We start from the raw sequence: 16,458 nt of genomic DNA on the forward strand, positions 1-16,458 counted from the left end.
ATGTACTTCAAAGAAAACAGACTTGCTTCTCATCCAATCACTGCTCAGTTTGGGTTTCCCTGGTCCGGCAGAGACTCGCTGCTGCCCTTCCCATCAATTCTAGGTCAACCCATTTCCTCTCCTCTTTGATTTTTTTCCCCTTATTTTTATTTGAAAATGCTAAGAACAGAGTCTCTCTCCTCTTTTATATTTATTTACTTATTATGTATTTATCTATCATTCTGAGGATTGAACCTAAGGCCTCACATGTGGCAGGCATGTGGTCTAACCCCTTGTGCCCCTCCCCAGCTCCTCCCCTCCTTTCTTTTAATGTAGCACTTAAGGGAAAGGCTTTCTTCTTTTTGACTCAAGGGCTCTGTTGTGCCACTCTCGTTCATTGAGTACACAGACTGATTTCTCTACACATAAAGCCGATAAAATCATTCCTTTGCTCAAAGCTTTTAGTTACTTTCCATTGTTCTTCAAGCACACATCTAAACTCCCAAATCTAAGTAAGTGGCAAGATTTTGTGTTATCTGCCCTGCCTTCCTCCATGAAGCCTTACTTTGGAGGTCCTTTCTCTTTACTCAGTCTAGCCTATTCTCCTGGCCTTTTTCAGTCCCTCCAATACTTCTAGCTCTTCCTTCACTGATGCCTTCACATACTGTTCTTTCTTTCTTCACATCTCATCTTTCTTGACTCATCAGAAATGAACTTTCTCAGAGATGTCCTCCCTAATCCCAGCCTCTACCAGTGCATCAAGAGGGATCTCTGATACTCTTCCAAAGTATCTTTCCCTTGCATTTATAATGTCTACCTTGTTTTGATATATGTATGTTGATTCTAGAAGCTTCTATCACTTCTCTCTGTTCAAGAGAAATCATGTGGGAGCAGATGTTATAGAAACAAGAATTATTTACTTTGGTCAGTGTAGCTTGGATGGAAAGGCACCATGTGACAATAAAAGCAATGATGGTAATGTCCATTGGATGGGATATATTTATTAGAATGATTAAGGCTACCATGAAGAGGTGGATAAGTTGCATGCTGTTCAACTTCAAGAAATATCATTCATGTAGAATGTAATATAAAATGGAATCTTCTAGAGCTATAATTAACACAAGCTATATGAAATAATGATCACGATTTTTTTGAGGGCGTCCAGTCATGGGGCCTGAACTCTGGGCCTGGGTGCTGTCCCTCAGCTCTTTAGCTCAAGGCTAGTACTCTACCACTTGAGCCACCGCGCCACTTCCGGCTTTTTTCTTTTTGCTTATGTGGTGCTGAGGAATCAAACCCAGGGCCTCATGCATGCAAGGCAAGCCTCTACCACTGAGCCACCTTCCCAGCCTCATGATCACCATTATTAATGTCAGACATCAGAATGATAAAATCATAGTAAGAATGACCTGTTAAAAGAATATGTGAGTTGTCTCCACATGAGGTCCTGAGTTCAATCTTCAGTATTGAAAATTAAAGCCTATGGCCTTTGCCAATTTGTATACATTTCTTTTTTAAGTTTTTTATTGTAAAAATACTAGAGAGAGGGGTTACAGTTACATGACTAAGGTAATGACTACATTTCCTATTGAGCATTGTTACCTCCTCCTTTGGTTTTCCCTTACAATCCCTTCCCTCCCACCTTCTCAACTTCTCCCTCCCCACCCACAAAGTTGTAAAGTTTGTTTTCAACATAGTGTCTTGTACATCTCATTGTTACAATGGGTCAACCTGTATCCTCATTTCAGCATTTTTGTTATTTCCCTTCCCCTCCCCAAGATGAAGGGCACTGGAATCAAATACAGTGAAAACAGGGGTTATACCGTGGGGGAAGAACAGACAAGAGAAACAAAAGAATCACATAGTACATTATAAGTACATAAAAAAAAAACAGCAAGAAAGAAAAAAAAAAACACTTGTGTCCCTATCTGGGTGTTCATTTCACTTAACATCATCTTATATGGTCTTATGTACATAGCTTTTGATCTTTTCTGCTTGTCCTAGACTTATGCTAGTTATTGCAAATAAGGGAAACCATGGGATCTATGTTCTTTGGGCCTGGCTTACTTCACTTAATATAATTTTTTCCAAGGCTTTCCATTTCCTTACAAATGGGGCAATGTCATTCTTTCTGATGTAGGCATAGAATTCCATTGTGTATAGATACCACATTTTCTTGATCCATTCATCTACTGAGGGGCATCTAGGTTGGTTCCATATCTTAGCTATGGTGAATAAAGGTGCGATAAACATAGTTGTGCTGGTAGCGTTAGTATGGTCTTGTTTGTGATCATTTGGGTAAATGCCCAAAAGTGGGATTGCTGGGTCATAGGGGAGCTCTATGTGTAGTCTTTTGAGGAACCTCCATACTGCTTTCCAAAGTGGTTGAACAAGTTTACACTCCCACCTACAATGTGGTAGGTTCCCTTTTGGCCCTATCCCCTCCAGCATCTGTTGTTATTAGAGATCTTGATTATAGCCATTCTAACTGGAGTGAGGTGGAATCTCAATGTTGTTTTGATTTGCATTTCTTTTATGGCTAGAGAAGTTGAGCATTTCTTCAAGTGTCTCCTCTGGACCATCAATTTGCATACATTTCTAAGCTTCATCTTAAGGAGTTGCTAGGTGTCTTCTGACATGAATCTAAAATGGTATCTACAACAGGGACACTTTTATGTATAAACATAGGTAGTCCAAACTGAAAATAATAAAATCTCAGTTACTTTATCTACTGATAAATGAAAACCAATGAGACAAAATGATTTCTACACATGAAAGCAAGATCAGCCACAGACTTCCTGCTCTCCAGAGCCTTTCTCTCTCTGTGGTGCTCAGCTGTATCTTCAACAACTCTCTATTGCTCCTCTCAGGAAACAGGGTCAGCTTGCCAGCTGCTGTGGAGGCATTCTTCTATTTGGGAAGATAGGGAGTTCTGCCAGAAGCACCACTCATGAAAGGTGTTTGATAGCAAGAAATTATACATCAAGACTATCAAATCTCCACTTTACTGCCTTGGGGATTCCCCACATGCATAACCTTTCAGCACTTCCAGCTTGAACTATATATTTCCAGATTTTCATGAGTCATGTAACAGCTATTCTAAAACGCAGAAAATACCATTAATTTCAGAGAAAGTTAAAAAAATATATTTCTTTTTATATATGTTATCCTACATAGAATAAGCTATCAATATATATAACTATATAAGGCATACATAGAATATAATATATAATATATATTATATAAACTATATAGGATAAGTAATATATAACTATGTATTAATATACTCAATATACTAATTAATATTATTTATATATTATCTACTATAATATATTAATATATAGTTATATATAGTGGTAAGAAGTATAAAAAATTAGGTTAGTAAAATGTGTATATTTAAATCACTTGTAAGTCTTTTTTTTTTTTTGGTCCGGTCATGGGGCCTGAACTCTGGGCCTAGGTACTGTCCCTCAGCTCTTTAGCTCAAGGCTAGCGCTCTACCACTTGACCCACAGCGCCACTTTCGGCTTTTTTCTTTTAGCTTATGGGGTGCTGAGGAATCGAACCCAGAGCCTCATGCATGCAAGGCAAGCGCTCTACCACTGAGCCACCTTCCCAGCCCCACTTGTAACTTTTTTTAAATAAGTATTTGCTTTAAAAATGAATTGCCAGTTCTAACACGATCTTTTAGTTTTGGATTACCATGGTGTGTGTGTGTGTGTGTGTGTGTGTGTGTGTGTGGATTACCATGGTGTGTGTGTGTGTGTGTGTGTGTGTGTGTGTGTGTGTGTGTGTGTGTGTGTGTGTGTGTGTGTGTGTGTGTGTGTGTGTGGTATGCCAGTATTGGGGCTTGACTTTGAGCCTGGTTGCTTTCCCTTAGCTGGCTTCTAACCCAAATCCTCAGATTTCAGCCTCTTAAGTAGCTAGGATTACAGCCACTGGTGTCCTGCTCCAAGTTTGTTTGTTAGTTAGTTTGTTTTTTAAAGAAGTTATGCTACTTCATATAGATTGTGTAGGGTTTATCCTAGATAGCTTTTTATCTAAATTAGTGGCTAATTTTCTTTTTTCTTGAAGAATTAAACTGTGAAGAATCAAATCTCCTTTCCTGTTTCTGCCAACAAATTTCATTTTTAGATTTTCTGTTCTTCAAATTCCTATCATGAAACTAGCACTGCTAAAGCAATGCACAGACTTTGAATAAACATGAACACTATCACTGGAAAGTCCTTATAAATGTTGCTATAAAGAATATCTGGGCAGATCACTAAATGGGAAATGACATTTATGCTACTCATAGCCTGAAAATAATATTAACACATTGCCAGGATCTATCCACACTGTATGTGGCAGGGTGAATCTCTATGCTTTTCACTCTGGTCTCATTGAAGGCTTATGTAAATTCAATTCTGGGTTTTGCGTCCATAGCAGATATTGTACCCAGCACCAATATTTCTGATTACTTGTAAACGATAAGTAATTTTCGCCGGGAGCTGGTGGCTCACGCCTGTAATCCTAGCTACTCAGGAGGCTGAGATCTGAGGATCGCGGTTCAAAGCCAGCCCGGGCAGGAGAGACCGTGAGACTCCTATCTCCAATAAACCACCAGAAAACCGGAAGTGGCGCTATAGCTCAAGTGGTAGAGCGCTCACCTTGAGCTGAAGAGCTGAGGGACAGCGCCCAGGCCCAGACCGACAAAAAAAAAAAAAAAAAAAAAGATAAGTAATTTTCCTCTGATGGGTGCAGAGAAGGACAGCATTTTACCCCTGGGACAGATGTGTTTAGAACACAAGGTAGTGGCTAATCTTGAAGTTTAAAGGAAGAGAAATAAATCCAGTATATTTAGATTTAAGAAGCTAACTGGCAGTTCTAAAGGGAAGTGAATTCCAGAGCTGAGAGCATGCAAGAGAGAGAGTGGAGGGAAGGAGGGAGGGAGGGAGGAAGTGAAGGAGAAAAGGTGGGAAGGAGGAAGTAGTAAAGGGAAGGAAGGGTGACAATGCTTTATACAAATTTATGAACATGTGATTTATTATTTCTTTTAACTTTTATTTCTTTGAAAAAATTAGGTTATCTGACACATTTTTTCTTTTGTATTGCCAGTGAATTATAATTAATCAAGCTGTAAAACATTACTAGACTCTTTCATTTTTTTGAGGAAGATATGTTGGAACACAAAACATCAACAGAGTTGTCCAGTAAAACATGAGAGTAGTATTCCTAATATGGAAGAAATATAACCATTTTGCTAACAGGATTCAGCAGCAATAAAGCATCTCAAGGCAATGTATACCTTTCATTTATTTTCACATATATTTAGCTTATTTTTAATTACAATTCTGTAACATGGATTGGGTAGGTGTTTGTTTCTATTTTACAAGAAAAAAATCACAAAGGTATTAAGTGATTGTCTAAAGTGACACATATGATTGCCTTTGTGAGGAGGAGTGAAACCTGTCTTCCCAAATCTGATGTTCAGGTATTCAGAAGATAAGAAATAATTAAGTAAGCCTTATGTGGCAAGGTAGTTATAAGAGTTCCCAGGAAAGGGCTAGGAATGTGGCTTAGTGGTAGAATGCTTTCCTAGCATGCATGAAGTCCTGGGTTCAGTTCCTCAGTACCATATAAACAGAAAAAGCTGGAAGTGGCACTGTGGCTCAAGTGGTAGAGGCTTGAGCAAAAGAAGTTCAGGGACAGTGCCCAGGCCCTGAATTCAAGCCCCAGGACTGGCACACACACAAAAAAAAGAGTTCCCAGAAAAAGAATGCTGTACAAGACTTGTGTCCCTGACCTTGGGAGAACCGTGAGAACAGAAAAGCACTTATCAGTATGCCAAATGAAGTGTGACATAGAATATGATAGGCAAGTGCAAGGAACTACGGGACCAAGGCTGGGACAAGCAAACAATTCCAGAATGCTGAATACTTGGAAGATACTGTTGATTGGTTGAGGGGTAAAGTGACATGTGGAAAATGGACAGAGAAACATGTCAGGTAAAAACTACAATCTGCGTGAAGTTACAAGCGGTGCAACTTCTGTAATGATACTTCTGTGTGTATACATATGTTCTCTGTGTATGTATATATATATATATATATATGCATATATATATATATATCTGTGTTTGTACATCCCTCTCATTAAAGAAGTCACTAGGTTTACTGTAAAAAAACTTATATACTTAGGAGATAAGATGTAAGGAGACCCTCAAGAAAAAAATTAACTTACTATTTTTAATTTATGAAAGTTATAATTTTCTGGAGAATTCCTATGATCCTCCACAGGAATCAAATCACACATTTCTTCCTTATCTCCAAGAATTTCAGAAGAAAAAAAAAAGAATTTCAGAAAATAGAAGAGGTAAATTTTGACATTATTACAGTTGTAGATCTCAGAGTTGAATGAGTGAATTAGATAAATGAATGCAACAAATGGGAACACACAAATGCAAAAAAAAAGAAATCAGGATGGCTTCCCCCACCCCTAACAATTTCCCTGCAATGCAAGGTCTGAAGTAAAAACTGAAAGAGCTTGTAGTCAGTCACTGTTACTCTTTAGCATCCAAGATGAATCCCAGATTTACAAATGCTTACAGTGCATATGCCAGAGTATTATTTCCAGAAAAGTGAATCTAGGGAAACTTGTCATTGAGCTATTGACCTTTACAGCTTTTTCAAATGAGAAAGGCCAATGAGTCACTATTATGTTCCAGTTCTCGAGCACCTGAACTTTTTAAAGATGATAGCTTAAGGAGTGTTTAATATTAGGCTCTCTCTCATAGACCTAAAATTTTAAATCAACATCTTTTAGTTATGATTTAGCTCAGGTTATATTAACTTCTGGATAGATCATTTGAATATTTCATCATTAACCACATGTACCATGTCCAAAAGCCATTAACTCAGAGCACCCCATCTGTACACAATATCGACTACACATTCCCCTTTTCAAACTGTACATTTTGGATCATTGAAGGGTAATTCTCCCAAATTAAAGAATTTGAAAATAGTATAATGGGACAAAGATCTCAGATGTCTAGCCTTATCTCTGTACTTTACATATAAGAGAATACATAACTTTTCTAGTCCTGCTATTAGGTTTAGAATTTTTGGCTTCCAGGTTAAACAAACAAATAAACAACAACCAAGATTGAAAGTAAACTCAATCAGATATCCTGAATTATAAATTTGGTTCCAATATTCTTTATGTTCCACTAATTCATGGGAGTGATGTAGATAGCATCAATGACAGTCTTATGAGAGACAATTGAGGTAATGTGCATGAAGACAGGACATGGTAGATATTCAATAAGTATTTTTTGAATCAGTCACTTCTAAAATTGATCATTTCTAATAGCATCAGTTTTCTCTTATCTTTCTGTCTTCAACTCATCTCTTCTCACTGTCTCTCCTTAGATCTTAAATTTCTTCAAAAGCAAGTCATACCTGACCTTATGTTTTCATTCTTCAGCCTACTTCTTCTTCTTTTTTTTTTTTTGTCAGTTGTGGGGCTTGATCACTGGGCTTGGGCACTGTCCCTGAGCTCTTCAGCTCAAGGCTAGTGCTTGAACACTTTAAGCATCACTTCCAATTTGGAGATAACAGTCTCATGGACTTTCCTGCCCGGGATGGTTTTGAACTGTGATCCTCAGATCTCAGCCTCCTGAGTAGCTAGTATGACAGGCATAAGCCACCAACACCCGGCTCTTCAGCTTACTTCTATCTATACCTGATACCCCTGCCAATAAATTCTCTCTCTTTCTCTCTCTCCCCCATTCTTTCTCTCTCTCTCTCTCTCTCTCTCTCTCTCTCTCTCTCTCTCTCTCTCTCTCTCTCTCTCTCTCTCTCTCTCTCTCTCTCTCTCTCTCTCTTTCTCTCTCTCCCTCATGCCAGTCCTGAGTCTTGAACTCATGGCCTAACTCACAGCTAGCAGCCACAGCTTTATTTGTGTGTGTGTGTGTGTGTGTGTGCGTGTATGTGAGAGAGAGAGAGACAAAGAGACAGAGAGACAGAGAGACAGAGAGATTGATTATTTGGAGATAAGATCTCACAAACTTTCTTGCCCCAGCTGGCTTTACACTGTGATCTTCAGATCTCAGCCACCCTGAGTAGCTAGGATTACAGGCACGGGATACCATTGGCACCAGGCAAATTAACTCTTCATTACTCAAAGACACACACTAGCCATTCTACTGCCTATTGGCAAAAAAGCAAAGTCCTCACCTGTCATTCAGAGTGTAAGTATCTCAATCTGGATTCAAGAACATTTTCTTTATGTGTGTGTGTGTGTGTGTGTGTGTGTGTGTGTGTGTGTGTGTGTGTGTGTGTGTTTGTATTTGTAAAAATACTGTACAGAGGGCTTACAGTTACATGAGTTGGGTAATGAGTACATTTCCTATTGAGCATTGTGACCTCCTCCTTTGTTTTTCCCCTGCCATCCCTTCCTTCCCCACCTCCCCAACTCCTCCCTCCCCTCCCCGAAATTGTAAAGTTCATTTTCAATATAGTGTCTTGTACATCTCGTTGCAATGGCTCAATCTGTATCCATATTTCAGCGTTTTGTTTTATCCCTTCCCCTTCCCAAATTAGAAAAAAAAAAATGTATATACAAGATGCAGGGCACCGGAATCAAATACAGTGAGAACAGGGGTTATACTGTAGGGGAAGAACATACAAAAGAAACAAAAGAATCTCATAATGCATTATAAGTACATTAAAAACAATAGCAAGAAAGAAAAAAACACTTGTGTCCCTCAGGATTCATTTCGCTTAACATCATCTTATATGGTCATATGTACATAGTTTTGACCTTTTCTGCTTGTTCAAGAACATTTTCTGACTATGATTCCCTTTGTTCTAGTTTTATACTATGTTCTTCTTGGCTGGGTTCTTGGCATACTGAGGTCTGCCATGAGACCTAGTCATGTCATGCCACTTCTTCGTGTATGCTCACTTTGGCAAATTCAGATGGACTTTCTTCTGAGAGCCAAGGGCATAAATTATATCCTAGCTTGCTTCATTGTTCTTTAGTTGTTTCACTCATAAATGTAGAAATCATGCTTCTCTGAATGGCACAAACTCTTTTGCCAGTTTTTTCATAATTCTATTTTGGTCTAGTGTAGCTCAGTGATAGAATGTTTGCTTAGAATGCTTAGGGCCCTGGGTTTGATCAACAGTGTAACAAGGAAAGTCTATTTAATAGGCCTTCTACACTATATGATAGTAAACTCAGAAATATAAAGAATTCAAATAATCTCAACTTTCTTTTTTTAAGGACAATCATTTTATTAAAAGTTAATATTATAGGTCATCTGTGAATCAGAGAGAAGGGGTGAGAGGGAATAGCTTATCCCTGCATTCTTCAGAACTAATCATGGGTAGTAAGACTGAGATATGACAAAAAAGTTAAAGCTTTCATAAAAATGAATCATAGAAGATTCTTCCTAAAAGGGAGGACTGATATGCTTCATCATTTTCCCTAATGTAACAGCTGAAATATGGCAGAAATTTGAAATTTGTATGTAGAGGTGACAAGGAAATGAACAATAGTTCATATAGTTCATATATTGTATATAAAATTCATCTACAAATAATCCAGCACACATATCTACCACATGTAATATATTAAAAGTAAAGGTCTAACATATATTATATAGTATATATTATAGTATACATAGTATACTATATATATACTATAGTATATATACTATAGTATACATATATATACTATATATAGTATATTAAAAGGAAATGGATAAAGTAATAGAATAGTACTAGTAAACACAAGTCCATATGTTTAGTGTCCAACACACATACACACTCTCACACACACAGAAGCAAGTGAAAAGTTTTTAAACTATATTGTGAAATAGCCTCTCAAATTAAAGCACACCTGTTTGTATTTATAGCTAATGTGTGGGGAATTTGCTGATTCTAGATTCATCCAAAGGCTCTCAAGGGTGCTTTAATCCAGTTTTTTTTTTTTTTTTGGTGCCAGTCCTGGGGCTTGAACTCAGGGCCTGAGCACTGTCCCTGAGCTTCTTTTGCTCAAGACTAGCACTCTACCACTTGAGCCACATCGCCACTTCTGGGTTTTTCTGTATGAGGAATTGAACCCAGGGTTCTATGCACGCTAGGCAAGCACTCTAACATTGAGCAACCTTCCCAGCCCTTTAATCTAGTTCTAACACTGAAGATAAAAAAGTGTTTGTTCTTCATAACTTACTTTTTACAATGTTGATGATTAGGTCTATATCTACTATTATAATGATAGAAATGTCTATCTTTACATGAGTAAACACAAAGTCACACCAGATTCCTTACAATCTACCTTTTGGGGTACCAACTTATAAAGTGAACAAAATGTACTCATAGATTTGTTTGAACAACATCCTAGGGTTTTCCGAATCTGGGAACTTAGCTATCATGTCAAATAATTGAACAATTTGATAAGCATAGCTCATGAAAAAATAAAATATTAGTAGCCAGGCACCAGTGGCTCACAACTGGAATCCTAGCTACTTAGGAGGCTACAATTTGGAGGCTCAAGGTTCAAAGCAAACCTGAGAAAAATGTCTTTGAGATTCCATCACCAAAATAAACATCATAAAAAAACAGGTTCAAGTGGTAGAACACCAGTTGAGCAAGCTCAAGACTTTGCATTCAAGCCCAGTGACGCAAATACAAATACACACACACACACACACACACACACACACACACACACACACACACACAAACACACACACACACACACACTTAAATAGACTGTATTGCTGTGAACTGGTTGATTCCAATGGTTAATTCCAACTAAGTAGCAATTTGACACCCTATATAAACAGTGTAGAACTGTAAGAATGGTACGTCATCTAATTGTGATGCTAGTTTCCCAATTATTTTTACTTCTCATAGTCATATTTCAAAACTCACACCTTATCATTCCCTTAACTCCTATCTTCTGCAATATTCTCCAAAGTTTCTAAAAAATATGAGGAAAAGAAAGCTTTTGTTTGTACCACACTGTATTTATACAGTGAGAATTTGCAGCTGTTGAGACTTTTTCTTATTATGGTTGCTTGATTCTATTAAGTTTTGCAGCAGTGACAATGAAACATTATTATAGCTATGATAGATTAGTATTTGATGTCTAACTCAACCAAAGCTGAAAGGAAGAAAAAAAGATGTAAGAAAGGATTTCTCATGTTAACACTAAGAAGCTGAAAATTAATTCATCAGATTCTAGTGTTTTCATCCCTGTAATTCACTATCCTATTAAGAGAGCAGTTTTAACCAGTTCCTTCCTTTGAAATGATCCCACTTATGTACCAGAAATCTTTCTTAGGATACATGGGGATTTCCTTCCTTCCTTCCTTCCTTGCTTCCTTCCTTCCTCCTTCCTTCTTTCCTTCCTTCCTTCTTTCCTTCCTTCCTTTTGTTTTCTTTCTTCCTTTTTTAATGAGTGTGTTTGTGTGTATGCGCGTGGGTGCATGGGTGCATGTGCGTGCGCATGCAAGTGTGGGTGTGCGCATGTGCGTGCCAGGACCAGAGTTTGAACTCAAGGCATAGAATAATATCTTGCTAGGCTTTCATGTTCACAATTGGCATACTACTACTTGAGCCACATGTTTAGTCTGGTATTACGCTGGTTATTTGAAAATGAGGTTTCACAGAGTTTTCTGCCCAAGTTGGCTTTGACCTATGATTCTCTAGGCATTAGCCTCTTGAATTAAAGCTAAGATAAGGTAAGATTTAAAACAGAAAATGGAACTATTTCCTTCAAAGAGAATCTATTTTGAATTTGAGAAGTTCTTCTTTTTGATGTGACCACATGTGGAATTTAAGGTCAATGCTTTTATGAGAAATGACCAACTGACAAACTGCTACATACCAGTAAACATCTCAGTGAGGCTATTAATTGAAATTAAATAAGATTAGTTTAAATTCAATCTTCCTCTATGTGGACATTCTTTTCTGTCAGTACTGGAGACTGAAGTTAGGGCCTTGAGCATGCTATATAAGTGCTCTACTCTTGAGCAGCAAGTCCAGAGTGAGCAGGCCATCCTAAGTTACAATGATCAAGACTCTTTCTGATGCACCCATACTGAATAGTATGTAAATTAAATTTTCCAAAGGGAAAAAAATCATTGCATTGTTTATTTTGTACACAAAAACAAAACAGAGGAGCAAATGAGTATTATGAATCTGATGAATTGTAGAGGCAAGAATTCCCATGCATTTTACCCTAGGATAGAAATTGTGTGCCACAGCGAACTCACAAGTGTAAGACTCAGAAGAGTGTTGTGAAAATCTGAGATATTCTGTTTGCCTTTGAAGTTACATTAGTTTCTGTAAAATGGATTTTTTAGAGCTCTTTTCCCCTTCTGCTTGCCACTTAAACAATCCACTCCTCAACTGTAGGAATAAATATCTAAACTTGGACTGGGTTTTGATATGCCCGGGATGATGACATCAGCCAGTTCCTGGAACCTAGAGCGACTTGTCAGTAGTTAGGTCCTCAGATAACTCTCTCCTTGCAACCAAGTCACTGATTTAGGGCCAAGTTTGTGTTCAAAGATGTCCCATACTAACTACACATAGGGATCCTTCCATACCTGCTTTGTCAAAGTCAGAGGAGATTGGACGAAACATTTTCTCTATTTTAAAAAGACCAGAGATTTAAAACTAGTTATACTCCCATAATATCACTGCCCTCAATGTCACTGAACCATGCACTTAACAATGGTTAAAATGGTAAATTTTATATTATGTGTATTTTACTTTAATTTAAAAAAACCTGATGTGTGTAGGTTCTTCAAACACTGCCTTTGTTTTTCAGTGGTTCTGCTCAGCTGTGTAATATACGTGCAGGCCTTCAGTGTATAACAGGTTATAACGGGGATTGTAAAGGGGTCATTCTTTCTGTAATATCTATTAAGGTAAGTCGCTTGTGAACCAAATAATCACCTATCCTGGTGAAATTACTGAACAACACATATCCACAGAAGTTTCTAGCGAAAAAGAAACAGAACCAAAACTCAGAGAGATCATTTAAGAGCTGGAGTTTTGGAGCCTGTGAAAATATCTATTGCTCCCAGGTCACTTCATAGTTTTGCTGGCGTGGGGGTCTGGAAAACGCGTACCTTCTCTGCTTGAATTCTCTAAAACCCAGCACTTTTGGACAATGGAAAAACAAGCAAACAAAGTAGCAAATGCAGGCCAGGGGGACTCCTGGTATGCTAGGTCTCCCCACTGACGGAGTGTGGGCTGAAGCACTTCCTAGAGGGTCAGGCACACGCCGCCAAGGGGCTGAGGCTGACCTCTGCAGCCACTCCATCTTTCAAGTTCCTGCCCCCAGGCAGGAATGCATCCAGAAGTAAGGTTTACCCTCCCTGAGCAGCTAGGGCTCACAAGTGGCCAGAGGGCGGTGCCTGTTTGAGGTGGCAGGTAGGTTATTTTGCGGGGTGCAAAATCACCCTAACCGAGTGGTGTTTACAAATAAAGAGAAAACAGTACCAGCCACTACAGCGGTCATCGCCATTCCTCTCCTAATGCGCCCGGGGCAAACTATGCCGGCACATGCACTAAAGTGCAACCTGTGTCTCCCCCACCCTCCCCGGATTAGAGACAATTTAGCAAAGGCCAAGTGAGCAGAACCTGTGCGTAATGCGATGCCTGCCAGACACACGGGCGCTGTGGGCATTTCAGCAAGAAGCTCATCTCTGCAGATAGAACCAGGATAGCGCAGGATTCTCCCTAAGGCTCTCAGCTTGCAAACCCGTTCTGGTGGGCGCGGTCACCGGAACGACGCCTAAAGCCAGCATCCCTCCGCCTTCCCCTATCCAGGAACTCCGACTTACCAAAAGCGGAGACCAGCAGACGGACAGCACGCACATGATCCCCATGAGCTGGATGGCCGTCTCGGTTGTGATCCGGCCCCACTGGGAACTGGACTGCGAGACTGCAGCTTTGGCCCGGCAGCGGGACACCAGCGCCTTAATGGTGGCCAGGTTGCAGGCAAATGTGACTGCCAGAGCCAAGAGCCCCAGGAAGGCGAAGGTGGAGGCGAAGACAAGGTTGCCCCAGTCATGAGAAGAGTTAGTTTCATTGCTCCCTTGCCCGGTGCTGATGAAACACCAAGTCCCGGGCCACTGGACGGTGTACTGACCCACGCCCAGCACCGGCAGCAGGGCGAAGGCGAGCACGGCCAGCCACACGCCCAGCAGGACGGCGCGGGTGGCGCGCGTCTTCATGTGGCTCGCGTACCAGTGCGGCGCCCGAATGGCCAGAGCCCGCTCGACGGCCATAGCGCTGGCAATGAAGAGCGAAGAGAGCCCAAACACAGTCATGGTCAAGCCGAAGAAGGTGCACAGCCGCCCCGACGGGTCGAGCTGTTCCCAACGTTGTTTGGAAAGGTACACGACGATGACCACGGGGCTGGTGAGCAGCTGCCCGACCAGATCCGTGAGCGCCAACCAGCCGATGCACAGCAGGAAAGACTTCTTGCGCTTGCTCTCCCGCCGCCGGTAGCTCCGAGACACCAGCAGCATGGCCAGCGCGTTGCCCACGAAGCCCGTGATCATCATGGTGATCGGAAAGGCCACGGACACCGATCCACAGTCCTCGCCGGGCCCCGGGGAGCGGGTGAGGTTGCCCCGCGCCTCGGTGGAGCGCTCGGGAGTCCACATGCCCGGGTAGGAATGGTTGAAGCGGGTGCAGAAAGGGGCGCTTCCGCCGTCGCCCCGGGGCGCCTTCATGTTGGCTTCGAGGCGAGGAGGGCAAGGCACGGAGACAGTTGCACGGAGAGCTGGTAGACGGGGCACGAGCGATGGCAGAGGTGGGCGGCCACCCGGGCAGGGATTGGGCTGCGCTCCATGGTGCGGGCGCGGCCGCCGCCTGGCTCCGCTCCGCTGGCAGCTGCAGCCCCGCTGCGGGGGGCTCCAGGCGACCCTGGGGAGGAACGCGCGATCGGCTCTGCGTAAACCTCCGGCCAGCAGGCGTGCCCCAGCGTCCCCACCGTCTATAAGGCCGAAGGGGCGGGGCGCCGTGGGTGTAGACAGAATTAGGTGGGAAGAGGGCGGAGAAGCAACCGAGCGCCTCCCCAGGCACTGGGCCACCAGGGCTGGGTGAACCTTTAGGCGCTTCTTCGGGAAACGCCCCCATTCCTGGCGGGAAGCGACACCCACTTTGCCTTCCAGAGGGAAGTGGTGCCTCCCACTGGGTGCTGGCAGTGTGGGCGTGGGTGGGAGCTGGTTAAAAAGCCTTCCCAAACCCAGCTCAAGCCGCCAGGGGTTACCTGGGTGCCCGCCTTTCTTCTTGTCTATCCATGGACGCGCAACCAGGGAAGTCTTCTATCCCGTCCTTAACCAGCTAATGAGCAAGGCACACTCGTTTGCATTGCAGTTTCGTTTATTTAAAAATTCCCGTTTGAAATGGAATGGTTGTGAAAAGGCGAAACTGTTCCCTCCCTAATCCGAGCGCCACTGAAACTGTACAACGAAAAGATAACGCCTAGCCGGGCATTGGTGGCTCACGCCTGTATTCCTAGCTACTCAGGAACTGAGATCTGAAGATCAGGGTTCAAAGCCAGCCTAGGCAGGAAGTCCGTGGGACTATTTCCAATTAACCACAGAAAGGAAGGAAGGAAGAAAGGAAGGAAGGAAGGAAGGAGAAAGGAAGGAAGGAAAAGGAAAGAAAAAGAAAAGCAAGCCGAAAATGAAGCTGTGGTTTAATGGTAGAGGGCTAGTTTTGAGCTCAAAAGCTCAAAGGACAGTGCCTGGGCTCTGAGTTTAAGCCCCAGGACCAGTACCAAAGAGAGACTGTGCGACCGGGGCGGGGTGGGGGAGGAGTGTCTGGAGGGAGAAAGAATGCCTGGAGATTCAAGGAATTCGATTTAGGCAAACAACAACGAACAACAACAAAATAGATGATTAAGGTAAAGACTAAGAAATCCTGAGTCTCATCTGATGTTGCCCTCTTGTCCCAAAAGAAAGTCATCGGAGTCAAAAGGCACTCACAAGGGGGCCTGTGATAGATAGATAGCCTCTTAGTAACTGACTTGGTCCCAGATCTGACAAAGGCAGGAGAGGGAGGCTCTTCCTCGGAAGGTCTTCAACCATCTTCCTCTTCTTGCTCATTCTTTTACCTTTAGAATTAAGAAGTGAATTTAGATATTTTGAAGGCCTTTCATACTGATACTTTGCCTTCGAAAACAGGCAAAATCTAGGCCGTCTTATTTTCATGATACATTGTGAATATTCGGGACTGTCTTTTCATTTTATCGGAGATCCTTCAAATTACTATTTGTATATGGATTGCTATCCTTGTAGGTGATGTCCCCGAGACTCTATGAAGTTAGAGTCCCAGATTTGTCAGCAATTTTCCCAGTCTCTTTTTTGAAGCATGCTCTTGACATCATTTCAGCTACTGAAATGTAATGTAGAGCCTAATTTTCTGAATCTGGGAAGATTTGTGGTTTCCTTTTTTTTCT

General features: G+C 41.5%; 1 protein-coding gene across 1 annotated transcript in view; it reads right to left on the reverse strand.

Annotated features, from left to right (window-relative positions):
* Positions 1 to 14,813, reverse strand: part of Ptger3 (prostaglandin E receptor 3) — a 72,896-nt gene extending 58,083 nt beyond the window's left edge. The window contains exon 1 of the mRNA XM_070007060.1: positions 13,829 to 14,813. Coding sequence (XP_069863161.1) covers positions 13,829 to 14,725 — 897 coding nt within the window. The 5' untranslated portion in view covers positions 14,726 to 14,813. The remainder of the gene's footprint in view (positions 1 to 13,828) is intronic.
* Between the last annotated feature and the right edge of the window lie 1,645 nt (positions 14,814 to 16,458).

The sequence above is a fragment of the Dipodomys merriami genome, unplaced genomic scaffold (assembly GCF_024711535.1).
Source record: "Dipodomys merriami isolate MVZ:Mamm:240054 unplaced genomic scaffold, mDipMer1.0.p SCAF_7, whole genome shotgun sequence".
In the NCBI taxonomy this organism is placed as follows: domain Eukaryota; kingdom Metazoa; phylum Chordata; class Mammalia; order Rodentia; family Heteromyidae; genus Dipodomys; species Dipodomys merriami.